This window comes from Polypterus senegalus, chromosome 4, assembly GCF_016835505.1.
Source record: "Polypterus senegalus isolate Bchr_013 chromosome 4, ASM1683550v1, whole genome shotgun sequence".
Taxonomy (NCBI): domain Eukaryota; kingdom Metazoa; phylum Chordata; class Cladistia; order Polypteriformes; family Polypteridae; genus Polypterus; species Polypterus senegalus.
The window spans coordinates 5,489,989-5,504,783 of record NC_053157.1 but is presented as its reverse complement, the minus strand read 5'-3'; the positions used below and the strand labels follow the sequence as shown (position 1 = coordinate 5,504,783).

General features: G+C 41.3%; 1 protein-coding gene across 1 annotated transcript in view; it reads right to left on the bottom strand.

Annotated features, from left to right (window-relative positions):
• anapc10 (anaphase promoting complex subunit 10) overlaps positions 1-11,398 on the bottom strand; it is a 139,427-nt gene extending 128,029 nt beyond the window's left edge. The window contains exons 1-2 of the mRNA XM_039750199.1: positions 11,247-11,398; positions 1,248-1,374 (exon numbers count right to left, since the gene is read on the bottom strand). Of these exons, the coding sequence (XP_039606133.1) occupies positions 1,248-1,362 (115 nt within the window). The 5' untranslated portion in view covers positions 1,363-1,374; positions 11,247-11,398. The remainder of the gene's footprint in view (positions 1-1,247; positions 1,375-11,246) is intronic.
• Between the last annotated feature and the right edge of the window lie 3,397 nt (positions 11,399-14,795).

Sequence of the window (14,795 nt, the reverse complement as noted above, 5' to 3'; positions counted from 1 at the left end):
TGGCGAACAAAAACACTGGCGGCCAGTGTGACAGTAGCGGGTGCTGTCGCACCTCCAAATCCGCAGACAACACGTCCAGAAACCAGGAAAAATATAAGAAATTAATTTAATTTCTGTAATAATGTGCAGAAGTACCTCCACGATACACAAGAATAATCAATAATCATCACAATAAATTAATAATAAATCCTCCTCTCCACCCAGCAGCTCTGTCACACTCCCTCCAAACTGCGGCTCAGCTTGCTGGGTTTCCCATAGTCCTTTTATAGTCCTTGAACCAGAAGTGCTTCTATCCTTCAGTCCATGTGTTTCCATAGCACTTCCGGGTCAGATGGAAACTCTTCTTTTCTTTAGCCCGAAAGTACTTCATTTCTTCCACCCCCGTGATTAGGGAGTACTTCCGGGCTATAATAGAAACATTTGTGCCTCCCTGCAGCGTCCCAGGGCAGCCCCCACAGTATCCAGCAGGGCTGTGAAGTCGAACTCCATTGTCCATGATACCCTGCGGAATTCGGGGCACCTCCATATTGCAGGGAGGACTCCATCTAGAGGCCTGGGGGTGTTGGCCGGGATAAACTGCCGGCCATCTCTCACACCAGTTTTCCTTCCGGTTCGTACAAGCCAATGATTTCCCATTCTCCGTTTCCCATTTTGTTTTGTTTGCGTATGCAGCGCCTAACAAAGACGACGCACATGTTCAGTCTCTCCCTGTTCAGCGTTCTCGGTCAGATGTGCATTCATTTGTGCTCTGTTTCGTGTGCTTTTGCATTAATTTTGCAAATAACCATGGTCTCTAAGCAAGTGAAGAGTGGTAGCACCGGTGAGAAGAATGGATCGAAGAAAACTGAAATCCAATTAAAGAAAGAAATCATTGAAAAGTATGAGTGTGAGTGTTTGTGTTACCGATCTTGCCGCAGAGTACATTGTGTATTCTATGCTATAATTAACTATTTTTGTGCTTAAAAATCTTTAAAAAAAAATTACATACAATTCATACGGTCAGAAATGGTTTAATGGTATTTACATACAATCTTATGAGGGAGTTACGTTACGTTCGCGTCCAAAGTTTTGGAATGAATTACAGTATGGTTGTGACCAGAGATACCACTGTACTGTACAAACATTTAGCTCATTTGAGGCCATCACAGTGCTTGACTTGCTATTCAGTACCTGTGGACTCAAACATACAGGAGAACCATTTAATCACATATGATTGAGTTCAGCTTATCTGTACTTCTAAATCTCACCTGGTTTACATGATGATAAAGACCACACAGCCTGTGATCCTATTTCTCGGACAGTTCCAGTTCTTTCTAGCTGCTTTGGATCAGCACCAGGTGGAGTCTTATTTGCGCTTGCCATTGTGAAGGTGGCCTAGAGCACAATACACAAACATTTCAAATACAAAAAATATTTAAAGACATATTTCTTTTTGTCATGGATTACTCCGACTAATTCCGGATTTCACAGTTCACACATTTTCATGCCAAATCTCTCTAAACCAAACTATCAAAGTTAAAAAATGTAAGCATGCAGTAACATTCCAGGACCTAATCAATTATTTAGAAAGTTGAATAATCTTTAATTTTTATTAAAAAAAATTATGCCTGTGCTGTAAAAAGCCTGGGCTCCTAAAAATTATTGAAATCGTTTGGGAAAAAAACTGAGAGGTAGAGATGTCAGGTAACTGAAAGGAACTACTGTGGGCATCTCCCGCCTAGGAGGATTCATTTTGCCGACGTGCTCACCTCACTTGTGCATTAGAAGCGGGAGGAAAAGCAAAATGGATACTATTTGTCGATGTTAGCGGCTAAGCAACTTTGTACAGGGTGACACAGAAAAACGGGAACTTTTGAAATGCGTAGTGGCAGCCATGTACAGCACTGGAACCTTGAGCTGTAAACAATCTCGCCGTTTAGTAATTTAGTAATCAATTGCAAGGAAAGCAATGGCAGCTGTGTGAGAATTGTTCGGTAACCGTGTAATCTCAAGATTCGGTGACATTCCCTGGCCCTCAAGATCACCAGATTTTTCTGTTTGTTATTTTTTTCTTGTGGGGCTACCTTAAGAGTCGGGTCTACACGATTCGGCCAAGGACAATGAATGAACTGAAACAAAGAATTCAAGACAAAATTCGTGGTATCCCAGCTGAGATGTTGCAGTGATCAATGGGGAACCTCAACAGCAGATTGGAAGAATGCATACATTACAGGAGGGCGCCATCTACAGGACGTAATTTTCAGACATTGATAATTTGGATTACTGTCTCTTAAAAGGCAAGTTGTAGTGGTTCAATTGCTGTCAATAAAATTTTTTTGTTGGATTTCTTCTATTTTTATTGGGTTTTTCTAAAGTTCCCGTTTAACTGTGTCACCCTGTATTTCTTCTGAGGTTTCGTTTTGCTGACGTGCTGGCCTTGCTTGTGCATTAGTGGCTAAGCGAATTTTCTGTTTCCTCGGAGGTGGAGCCCTTACACTGACTCCACCTCTCACTTTTATATATAAGATTTTGCCAAAGACAAGGGTATCACATTTTTGCTTAATAAATACTAGGGGGATTTGCCCTCTGCTCGCTTCGTTTGCCAAAGGCTGGGCCGGCGCTACACCCTAGCCTCTTTGTGTGTGAGAAGCGGATGTACAATTTAAACAGATTTTTATTTACATGGGAATTGTTACATATTCATAATAGAACTATTTTACATTACAGCGAGTAATCAACCATATTAAAAAATAGTAAAACGTAATAATTTGAAAGAAAACTGTGTTTCATGTTGCATTAGAGGTATTCGTTGCATAATACGATTTTGTTCTGTTTGGCTTTGAAATTAACACACAAATACTTTTTAAACTTACACTTTAACTGTAAAAACAATTTTTTTAATTCAATTTTCGTCAATATAACATTGAGTTTTGATTGTGTTCTGTGGACTTTCATCGTCACAACACAACGTATAACTGCCCGTGAGTGAATTTCGTTTCTTTCTCTCCATTAAATAAAATTACTTTTTCGAATCTTTGTCCGTGTGATTTGTTAATTGTCTTTGCAAAAGCTATTCTAACGGGAAACTGTAAACGTTTTAATACGAATGGCATATCAAGATCGCCTTTGTTGTCTAATGTTATCCCCTGAAGATGGACAACATTACTTTTCTTAGATACGTCCTTCTTTCAACAGTAATTCAGCTGGTGGAAGACCAGATGGTGTTAACGGTTGTAGATATTCTTCATGATATTGTAAGTTGATGTTTTCCGCACCATCACCACTGTTTCAGCAGAGTCTATTGAAACACATTTAACCAATTTGCTGTGTAACCGATCGACAATTTTCATGTTAATTTGATTGACTTCATCATTTCTCTGTGCTAGGATTGTCCGTGTACTCATTTCTTCTGTTGATAACCCTTTGGGATGAAATTCTTCAATAAGATTTCGGCATAATATGCCTTCTTTAATTGGGAACTTAAAGTGAAGAAAACGTAAAAATGTACAAGAGCTAAGAGAGCAGGAAATATGTCTGTCAAAAACATTCACACGAATGAGAGGTGAGAGTACCGTGGGCGTGGAGAGGAAGGCGTGACTTGAAAAAAATCTCTTGAAAAAAGTCTCATCTCGTCCCAGGATTTTTTTTATATAATAGAGAGACATTTGTAACAACAACAATGCACCCAAACCATGTCGATCTCACCTCTCTCACTTGGTCACCAAACTGGTGTACCTATGTCGTCTCTCTGATATTCCTAATCCTGTCTACTCTCGTTACTCCGAGCGAAAAAATCACAGCATCTTCAACTCTGCCACTTCCAGTTGTACTCTAGCAGGTACTCTTCTATCACAAATCACTCTTGCCACTCTTCTGTTTAATTTACTGTAAAAAAAATTTGCACCTGTGGTTGCCAGAATTACAAATAGAAAGTATGGTGTTGATATTTTTAGGTCTATGGCATAACTTGTGTTGGTTTGGACATGTTCAGAGAAGAGATGCCGGGTATATTGAGAAAAGGATGCTAGGGATAGAGCCTAAGAGAAGGTTTATGGATGTGGTGAGAGAGGACATGCAGGTGACGGGTGTGACAGAGCAAGATGAAGAGGACAGAAAGATATGGAAGAAGATGACCCGCTGTGGCGACCCCTAACGGGAGCAGCCGAAAGAACAAGAAGATAATGCTATAACTTTTTGAAGCTTTATACCCATCCATCCATTGTCCACCGCTTATCTGAGGTCGGGTCGCTGGGGCAGCAGCCTAAGCAGGGAAGCCAAGACCTCCCTCTCCCCAGCTACCTCCTCCAGCTCCTCTGGGAGGACCTTGAGGCGTTCCCAGGCCAGCTGAGAGATATAATCCCTCCACCATGTCCTGGGTCTACCCTGTGGCCTTCTCCCAGTGGGACATGCCCGGAACAGCCCCCCAGTGAGGCGTCCAGAGGGCATCCTGACCAAAGGCCCAAACTACCTCAACTGACTCCTCTCAATGTGTCCGAGTCTCTCCCAGATAACTGAACTCCTCACCCTATCCTTAAGGGAAAGTCCAGCCACCCGGTGGAGAAAACTCATTTCGGCCACTAGTATCCACGATCTTGCTCTTTCGGTCACTACCCAAAGCTCGTGGCCATATGTGTGAGTAGGAACGTAGATCGACTCAAGTTCAAGTATCTCGGGGGTCTTGTTCATGAGTGAGGGAAGAATGGAGTGGGAGGTTGACAGACGAATCGGTGCAGCATACACAGTAATGCGGGCTCTGCAACGGTCTATCGTGGTGTAGAGAGAGCTGAGCCAAAAGGCGAGGCTGAAGCTTTATATTATACAGTAAATAATTGTTTGTTTGCTGCACATTACAATATATATTAAGATTTAACTGTAAACAATCTACTCTCTATATACAGTGGGATGCAAAAGTTTGGGCAACCTTGTTAATAGTCATTATTTTCCTGTATAAATCGTTGGTTGTTACGATAAAAAATGTCAGTTAAATATATCATATAGGAGACACACACAGTGATATTTGAGAAGTGAAATGAAGTTTATTGGATTTACAGAAAGTGTGCAATAATTGTTCAAACAAAATCAGGCAGGTGCATACATTTGGGCACCATTGTCATTTTATTAATTCCCAAACTTTTAGAACTAATTATTGGAACTCCAATTGGCTTGGTAAGCTCAGTGACCCCTGACCTATATACACAGGTGAATCCGAGTATTTAAGGGGGTCAATTGTAAGTTTCCCTCCTCCTTTCATTTTCTCTGAAGAGTAGCAACATGGGGGTCACAAAACAACTCTCAAATGACCTGAAGACAAAGATTGTTCACCATCATGGTTTAGGAGAAGGATACAGAAAGCTGTCCCAGAGATTGAAGCTGTCTGTTTCCACAGTTAGGAACATATTGAGGAAATGGAAGACCACAGGCTCAGTTCAAGTTAAGGCTCGAAGTGGCAGACCAAGAAAGATTTCGGATAGACAGAAGCGACGAATGGTAAGAACAGTCAGAGTCAACCCACAGAGCAGCACCAAAGACCTACAACATCATCTTGCAGCAGATGGAGTCACTGGGCATCGTTCAACCATTCGGAGCACCTTACACAAGGAGATGCTGTATGCGAGAGTGATGAAGAGGAAGCACAAACAGAGCCGCGTGAGGTCTGCTCAAGCACATTTGGACAAGCCAGCTTCATTTTGGAATAAGGTGCTGTGGACTGAGGAAACTAAAATGGAGTTATTTGGGCATAACAAGGGCGTTATGCATGGAGGAAAAGAACACAGCATTCCAAAAAACACCTGCTACCTCCAGTCAAATATGGTGGTGGTTCCATCATGCTGTGGGGCTGTGTGGCCAGTGCAGGGACTGGGAATCTTGTCCAAGTTGAGGGACGCATGGATTCCACTCAGTATCAGCAGATTCTGGAGACCAATGTCCAGGAATCAGTGACAAAGCTGAAGCTGCGCCGGGGCTGGATCTTTCAACAAGACAACGACCTGAAACACTGCTCAAAATCCACTAAGGCATTCATGCAGAGGAACAAGTACAACGTTCTGGAATGGCCATCTCAGTCCGCAGACCTAAATAGAATTGAAAATCTGTGGTGTGAGTTAAAGAGAGCTGTCCATGCTCGGAAGCCATCAAACCTGAATAAACTAGAGATGTTTTGTAAAGAGGAATGGTCCAAAATACCTTCAACCACAATCCAGACTCTCATTGGAACATACAGGAAGCGTTTAGAGGCTGGAATTTCTGCAAAAGGCGGATCTACTAAATATTGATTTCATTTCTTTTTTGTGGTGCCCAAATGTATGCACCTGCCTGATTTTGTTTGAACAATTATTGTACACTTTCTGTAAATCCAATAAACTTCATTTCACTTCTCAAATATCACTGTGTGTGTCTCCTATATGATATATTTAACTGACATTTTTTATCGTAAAAACCAACGATTTATACAGGAAAATAATGACTATTAACAAGGTTGCCCAAACTTTTGCATCCCACTGTATAAAATCCACAGCCTTAAAAGTGCAACAATTTTATGTCACTTTTTTGTCACGCTTTAAAATCGGGCTAATTTTAAAACCTGCATACGGTATATTTGTATGGTATCATTCTTTTCAGAATTTATGGAACTTTAATGTGATGTTGTTATGTTTTCAGATTCTTCAGAGAGAAGCGAGCAGAGGGGGAGCCCCCTAGTTAGTCGTTAAAACATCAAAAAATGCTCAGCCCAATAAGCATCACTAAAATAACAGCAATTGGTAACAAACATGTTAGGCCATTTCATATCATACAGTGCTTTGATAAAGTATTCAACACCCTCTGCAAAGCCACCATATTTCCATCTTACTTCTTTTCAACCTAAAAAAATCACAAATGCAGAGTATCGCAGTAAACTTTTATTTCTCGGAGTACATATTTTGAAACCTTTAGAGCTTGGTGAACTAAACAAATGCAAATTGACAGTCGTGCTGTGAAAAATGCTGTTGAAAAAGTAATGGACCCCTTCGGGTGACACATAGTCAATACTTGGTAGCAGCACCAATAACTGCTTGCCATCGCTTTGGATAGCCATCTACAAGCTTAGCACACCTGGATGGAGGCCATTTTTTACCATTCTTCCTTGCAGAATTGCTCCAACTGGGCAAAGTTTGAAGCCTGAACTGCAATTTTGAGATCACGCCACAAATTTTCAATCGGATTCAGATCCAGACTCTGGCTATAGGCCACTGCCAAACCTGGATCTTCTTTTTGTCAAACCATGCTTTGGTTACTTTGGCACAGTGTTTCAGGTCATTGTCCTGCTGACAGTGGTAGCGTCGTCCGAGTCCCAATCGCATGGCTGACGTTTGAAGGTTTTCTTCCCAAATCTGCATATACTTCTTACTATCCATTCTTCCTTCAATATGGACAAAGGGACCCAGTGCCTGCCCTAGAGAAGCAGCCCGTAAAGCATGATGCTCCCCCCACCATGCTTGATGATAGGTACGGTGTTTTCCGGATCATTGGCAGTCCTTTCCACCTGCCAGACAAACGCATTTGTGATGAAGCCAAAAAGTTCAATTTGGGTCTCTTCAGACCAAAGTACAGGACACCAGAATGCAGGACTCTTGTCAAGATGTCTGCTAGCGAATTCGAATTGAGCTTTCAGATGACATTTTTTTAGTCGTAGCAACTCTTTTTCTGGCAACTCTGCCCTACAGCCCCTTCGATATTGTAGTCTTGTGCACATCCACTCCACCTGCAGAGAGTCACCTTAGGATTTGTTCTTACTTCTCTGACTCGTTTTCTTGACGTTTTCTTTGTTATTTTAACAGGGCGGCCTGACCTACGCCTGTTCACTCTGCTTCCAGTTGTCTTCAATTTCGCTACGATGGCTTTCACAGTGAAGACACTGAGGTTAAGTAGCTTGGCAATCGTCTTGGCACCATTGCCATCTTTAAACGTCTTAATAAGAATGTGTCTCAAGTCATTAGAAAGTTCCCTCGTCTTCATTTTTGTCAGTTTTTGAGGTTTCACCAAATTAGCCACTTGTACTGATTTCTCAGTCGGGTGTTCCTGAGAACTGACCTAAATAATCACTTGTAGATCAGTCAACCAGCTAGATCAAGAGTGCCCCCGGGGGTCGATTTGAACTTTCTAGGGGTCGATAGTTTCAGCAAAAAAATTTTGGGGTCGACGACAGCAAAAATAGACTCTCTTACTACTGCTATTTGTTTGTTACTTCAAAATATCTATGATTCCAATAGGCACCTAATTAAGAAGTCAAATAATTCAAAAAAACACTTTTTTGCTAAAAACGCATCATATACCAAACTTGCGAACGAAAAAGTAAAATGTGTCATTAAAAGAGTCACACGTAAGAACGCATGAAGATACATGTAGCACAAACATGCATTGTCTTATCGAACGTATCAAAGCAAGTGCGGACATGAAAAACCGTTACATCTTGCTCGCGGTGGGACGAGACGACGGATATTCGATATTAGCAGAATCGATCAGTCTTGTACGGTCATGCTTTCATAAAACACTACAAATTGGTTTGTTTGATGTGACATGTAATTATTTGTGATTTGAACTTTGAATGTACAGTAATCCCTCGCTATATCGCGCTTTGACTTTAGCGGTTTGGCTCTATCGCAGATTTTATATGAAAGCATAACTAAATATATAACGCGGATTTTTCGCTGCTTCGCGGGTTCTGTGGACAATGTGTCTTTTTACTTCCTGTACATGCTTCCTCAGTTGGTTTGCCCAGTTGATTTCATACAAGGGACGCTATTGGCGGATGATTGAGAAGCTAACCAATCAGAGCACGCAGTTAAGTTCCTGCTTGCTGAATGCAGTGTTAACCAGGAAGTCTAGTCTCGCTCATTCAGCATCAACGTGTTTCGCTGTGTAAAGAGTTGTGCTCTTTTGTGTTTATCTTTGTGCATAGTCAAGCCCTTCATTATGGCTCCAAAACGATCTGCTACTGCTTCAGGGGCCATGCCCAGCGCAAGAAGAAGATGTTAACGATTGCCGAAAAGGTAGACATTTTGGATTTGATGAAGGCTACGATACTTTTTATTTAACAAGTAGGAAAGGAATATAAGATCTATGGCCGCAGTGTCCTCTTAACCAGGGTGCAAAACGAGTTGTTAGTGGATATAATAAGGCAGTAGTCTGGATGGAATCTGCTTTAGGGATTTGGATTGAAGAAGAACAACGGCAGTGCTACACAATCGCCTGAAGTGGCTCCTTTAAGGGCTGTAACGCTCTCCTTTGGTGTGCAGTAAAATTAAACTCATTGTTATCGGACAAGTCATCGTGTCATTGTTGGTGAGTAACCATAATTAATTTTCTTCTTACAGTACTTAGTACATGTACGTATGTTTGGTGTCACTGTACACACATTTACTGTATACAGTACTGTTTTTCTTGCATTGTACGTATTTATTGCTGGTGGCCTGTCTGTAACATGTGATATCGGAGACACTCAATATCTTTAAAATAATATTTAGGTTTTACTGTATATAAACAGTGTGTTTATATACATAATTTCAATAAATCTTACCTAATATCTAAGAGAATACAAAGGGATTATGCTGTATAACTCTGCAGGGAATATTTAGAAACAGTGTGGGAGAGTTTATAAGGGCTTAAAAAATATAAAAATAACCATAGAAACATATGGTTTGTACTTCGCGGATTTTCACCTATCGCGGGGGGGTCTGGAACGCAACCCCCGCGATCGAGGAGGGATTACTGTAATTATTTATTGAGGAGCAGTACTACGAAAAAGAAAGTCAGAGGACACAGTTTATTTATTCGAGTTTGAACAAAAATCTTCTGTTTCAAGTAAGTACATACTTTATTGTTTTTTTATCACAGGGGCTGTCAAAATTGTTACTAAAAGTTTTTATTTCTTCAGATAATAATATGACTGAACCAAAAAAGAAATGCAGACAGTACAGCTTGGACTATTTGTACTTATTTTGAATTTACACATTTCATAAATGTCAAAAATGTAAAAAAAAAAAACTCGTATTTTTTTGCTTTCATTTTTGTTAGTGCAGGTTTCAGTATTAAATGTTGCACAAGATAATGCCATATTCCCTAGTCCTTTTTATCTTTTTCAATCATTAATTACAAGTGATTAAAATGAGAAGTTTGATATCTAGTGAAATATTTCATATCAAGTACTGTACAAATGTATTCATTTGAGTAAGTAAAATAAATGGCCTGGAGATCGACGGTTTTAAAAGTTTTTGGTAAAGGGGTCTGCGGACGAAAAATGTTTGGGAACTCTTGAGCTAGAGGATTAATGGCTTGAATGTTAACAAATCAATAAGGGTAATGAATAGAGGTGTAAACAATCACACAGGCTCCAGGCTACTTATTCAACAGCACATTTCACTGTTATGTTCTTTATCGTTGCAGCATAATTTGATTTTCAGGATTTTTCAGTGAAAATGTATTGTCCAAGAGGCCCTCATTTAACAGTATGAAACTAAAGAGGAATTTTCAAAGAAAAACATTACAGGAAATTTAAACTTTGTCTAGGGGGTCGAATACTTTTTCAACCCACTGTATATTAAAAACAATAAGCTATGGCAGGTTGTCTGAGGGAGAAGAAAAGTTTTCTTTTGTGGCACAGGTTGTGTTAGAGGTTTGCCAGTTTATCGAAAACAGCGCACCATAAACCAGCTTCGATAACCTCAAGAAAACTTCAGCGCCCGAGGCCAAATACGTTTACAAACTTCTATTTTCCTTAGTGTGTGCGTTGTCGTCAGAATATCGTGCAGTTCCGTTTATGATTATCAGTTTCAAAGCATTTGTTTTCCTGTGTGTTTAAACCAATCTGCCTCTTAATGTGCACTATTTCTGTATTTACTACTTTGTTTAAAAAAAAAAAAAAAAAAACATTTTTGTGTTCCTGAGGTTTAAACAAATATGTGCGCTAATTCTGTATTTAGTAGTCTGTAAAAGTTATACTTGCATTTTTACCGAAGAATTTGTCACACCGTTACCGCCTGCACCCAGTAAAGAGCGCTATACAAAATTAAACTGAATTGAGTTCTTCAGCAACACCACACGAAACACCATTTAATGAAGCGGGTGTTGTCTATGTGCTCATTGACAGTCAAACACATCAACCTGCAGGAGCGATTTTAGAAATCGGAATAAAGTTACCAAACGCTACAATGCTTGTGTTAATAAATAAAGGAACGCCTTACATAAGTCGAGCCGCGAGAAGCCGAAAGCGCAAGAAAAAAGAAATTACGTACCAATGACAACGGGAGTTGGCTCTCAGATTCGCGTTTTCAAAATCGTCCTGCTGGCACTAAGAGGTTATTAAAGCCTGATCGGGCGCGACGCTTTCGAATCTCCCTCTTGCGCTTCAGCCCGAGCAGCAGGAAGATGACGTCACCGACCTCCACCTTCGTCGCGTTTGTGATGACGACAAATCCTCGGGCCAGTCCAAATCAAGTAGACGCCGCATTCGCTGTGTTGCCCAGTCGACACGATACGTCAGCGCATCCGCCACATTGCGAGTGGCAAAAGTGTCATTTTAAACTAATACAGGTAGACGTGGAAACCGGGTTTTCTGATAAAAAAACAATAACGTTTAAAACAGTATCGTTTACATACAACACATTTTGGTGAATCGTTTAAATGCAATTATTTATATCCATTAATACACTAATAATGGCAATTATTAAATAATTATTATTATTAAATAATTCCTCCCATATAAGTAACATTTCTCAGACTGCCTTCTTCCATCTCTGAAACATTTCTAGACTTCGTCCTATTCTTACACAACACAGCACCGAAGTATCGGTCAATGCCCGAGTCACCTCACGTATAGATTACTGTAATGTTATTCTATCTGGCATCCCACAAAAACGTATCCATCTCTTACAACTCCTTCAAAGTTCTGCTGCCAGGATGATAACCTGCTGCTCTAAATCCACTGAACACATCACACCGATTCTCTCTCGACTTCACTGGCTCCCTCTTCACTACTGAATACGACACTAAATCTCACTCTGAACATTTAAAGCTCTCCACACCTCACTGATCTCCTCCAGACTGGCACTCCTCTCGCTCACTCAGATCCTCCTCTGCAGCTCGACTTTCTGTACCACACGTCAGACTCGGTGCTATGGGAGCTCGAGCGTCTCTCCTGGTGCTCCTCAACTCCTGAATTCTCTTCCCTCTCATATCCGTCAGCTCGATTCAATAACACATTTTAAAACTGCCCTCAAAACTCTTTTCAAACTGGCATACCACTTGTGAATTTTGCACTGTTGCTGCCAGTTATCTTTGTTTGTTTATTAATTATTGCTTTTTGATTTATCATTCTCTTGTTTTAATTTTACTAATGTTGTTTAATTTTATTGTAAGGTGACTTTGAGTGCTAAGATTATAAAACAGGATCTTGTAATGGCCAAATATAACCAAAGCAATTGTTCAGCCTAACCTATGAAATGTAATCCACCCGGGATCTGGTTTGGAGCATACAGCGGTTTGTACAATCCCAAGCAGCACATGCGTCAAGCATCTTTATCCATCACTTCACTCCACAGCAGTGCCACTCGCAATATGGCGGCGACGTTGATGTATGATGCTGCTGGTCGTGCGGCGTCTAGTAATTCTATGTCTATGCTGACAACACCATTTCCGGTTCCGGCAACATCAATGACGTCACTTCCTCTGCTTGCCTTTAAGACTGCCATCTTGTCAATCTCAAATCAGTTCTGTGTTGGACTTGAACCTGTACACATCTGTATAACTAATTTATCCATTTGCAGCCAGGAATATTATATGGGTGGCTGCACCAAACCTTTTTTCTGGCTCATTTATTTGTCGGTCGTTGACAAGATGTATTGCCCTTTTGGGATAAAGGAGCCGAGAGTAGTGTTTTTTGACACACCGTACTGCTGAATAATTCATTGGCTGGAAGTCCTCAGTGTTGTTGTGTCAGAGAGAGGATGTGCAGCGTTGTTCATAATGGCTCTCAAACTCTCAGCCATTTTCATTCTCCTTCTACCTGTAGGGGGGTCCAGAGTGTGTCCTCTCATAACAGAGCCTGCCCTTTTAATTAGCATGTTGATTCGGTGGGCCTTCCTTGAAGTGATGTCACCAGCCCAGCACACCACACTGACCATCACAGATTTGCTGAAGATGTGAAGGATGTCACTTCCCCACATTAAAGGAGCACAGTCTCCTAGGGAAGAAGAGTCAGCTCTGCCCTTTCTTCTGTTGTTCCTCTGTGTTCAAGGACCATTCCAACCTATCATTGATATGGACCCCCAATTACTGGTAGCAGTGGACCACCTCCTTGAGTAGTGACCGGATATGGAGGCTCTTGGGTGCAGTCAAAGTCAATAAGCAGTTCCTTGGTTTTGCTGATGTTAACATACAGACAATTCTCTTTGCACCAAGAAACAAACATCTCCCCCTGACCCCTCTCCTTTGTCTCATCCCCTTTATCAAAACGCCCCCATGAGTGCAGAATTGTCTGAGAATTTCTGCAGGTGACCTCGCCTGCTGTTATATTTATAGTTGGACGTGTACAGAGTGAAGTTAAAGGAGACAGGCCTGTGTCTTGTGGTGCTCCAGTGTTGCTCACAAAGTCCTTGAGTCTCACAAACTGTGGTCTGCCGGTCAGATAGTACATCATCCAGGACCCCACAGGCTCATCCACCTGCGTATCTCCGTGTTTACATCTTAACAGGGAGGTCTGGATGGTACTGAAGGCACTGGACAAATCAAAAAAACAGAATCCTCGCAGTACTGTTAGCTTTGTCCAAACTTGTGGAGCAGACAGATCACTGCATCTTTCACTCCAATCTTTGTCCGATAGGCAAACTGCAGTGGGTCCAGGTGGTCTACCACTAGAGAATTCATATAGTCCAGGAGCAGCCTCTCAAAGGTCTTCATATTTTGAGACTTAAGTGCCACTCGTCTGTAGTCATTAAGAGAAGAGGCTCCTGCCTTGCTTGGAAAAGGAACAATGCTGGATGTTCTCCACAGCAGTGGCACTTTCTGGAGCCTTTGTGAAAACCTGAACAGGTGACAGAGGACACCACAAAGCTGGTCAGCACAGGCTTTAAGTACTTGAGAACCGACTCCAACTGTACCCTCAGTTTTCCTGTGTTCCTCAGTTGTCTTCTTACTTGGTCTTTAGTTATGGACGGGCCACACCGATGGTCAGAGGTGGACTTGTCACTGGCCATTCTAGTTGATGTAGTAGGGATGGTGTGTGGAGACTGGGCATTGGAAGAAGGTGGCAGTGGGATGGAAAATCTATTAAAAAATTGGTTCAGAGTGTTAGCTTTGTCCACATCTCCTTCTAGCACCTGAGCCCTGGATTGCTTGAGTCCAGTAATGACGCTGCCAAGTCAATTCCAGACATCTCTCATGTTATTCTGAGTGAGTTGTTTTTCTGTTTTAGCTTTGTAAGCTTCCTTTACATCACTCAGCTTTATCTTTAGTACACATTGAACGTCCTTCAGTGCCTTTCTTGTCACCAGACTTGAATGCTCTTCTCTTTTTCTATTTCAGAGGACCTTTTAGCTCCTTCGTAATCCAGGGCTTGATGTTTGGAAGGCAAAGTACAGTCTTTGAGGGTACCACTGCGTCGATGCAGATATTAATATAATCTGTGTTGCAGTGACTGAGTGCCTCAATATTGTCCCCATGTGACTTGCACGTCATGTCCCAGTCTGTCATTTGGAAGAACTCATGCAGAGCTATTTCAGCCTCCAGGATCTACTATGAAATTAATGAAGCTTAAGTTTTGGGTCCCCTAATCTCAGAAGGGCCCC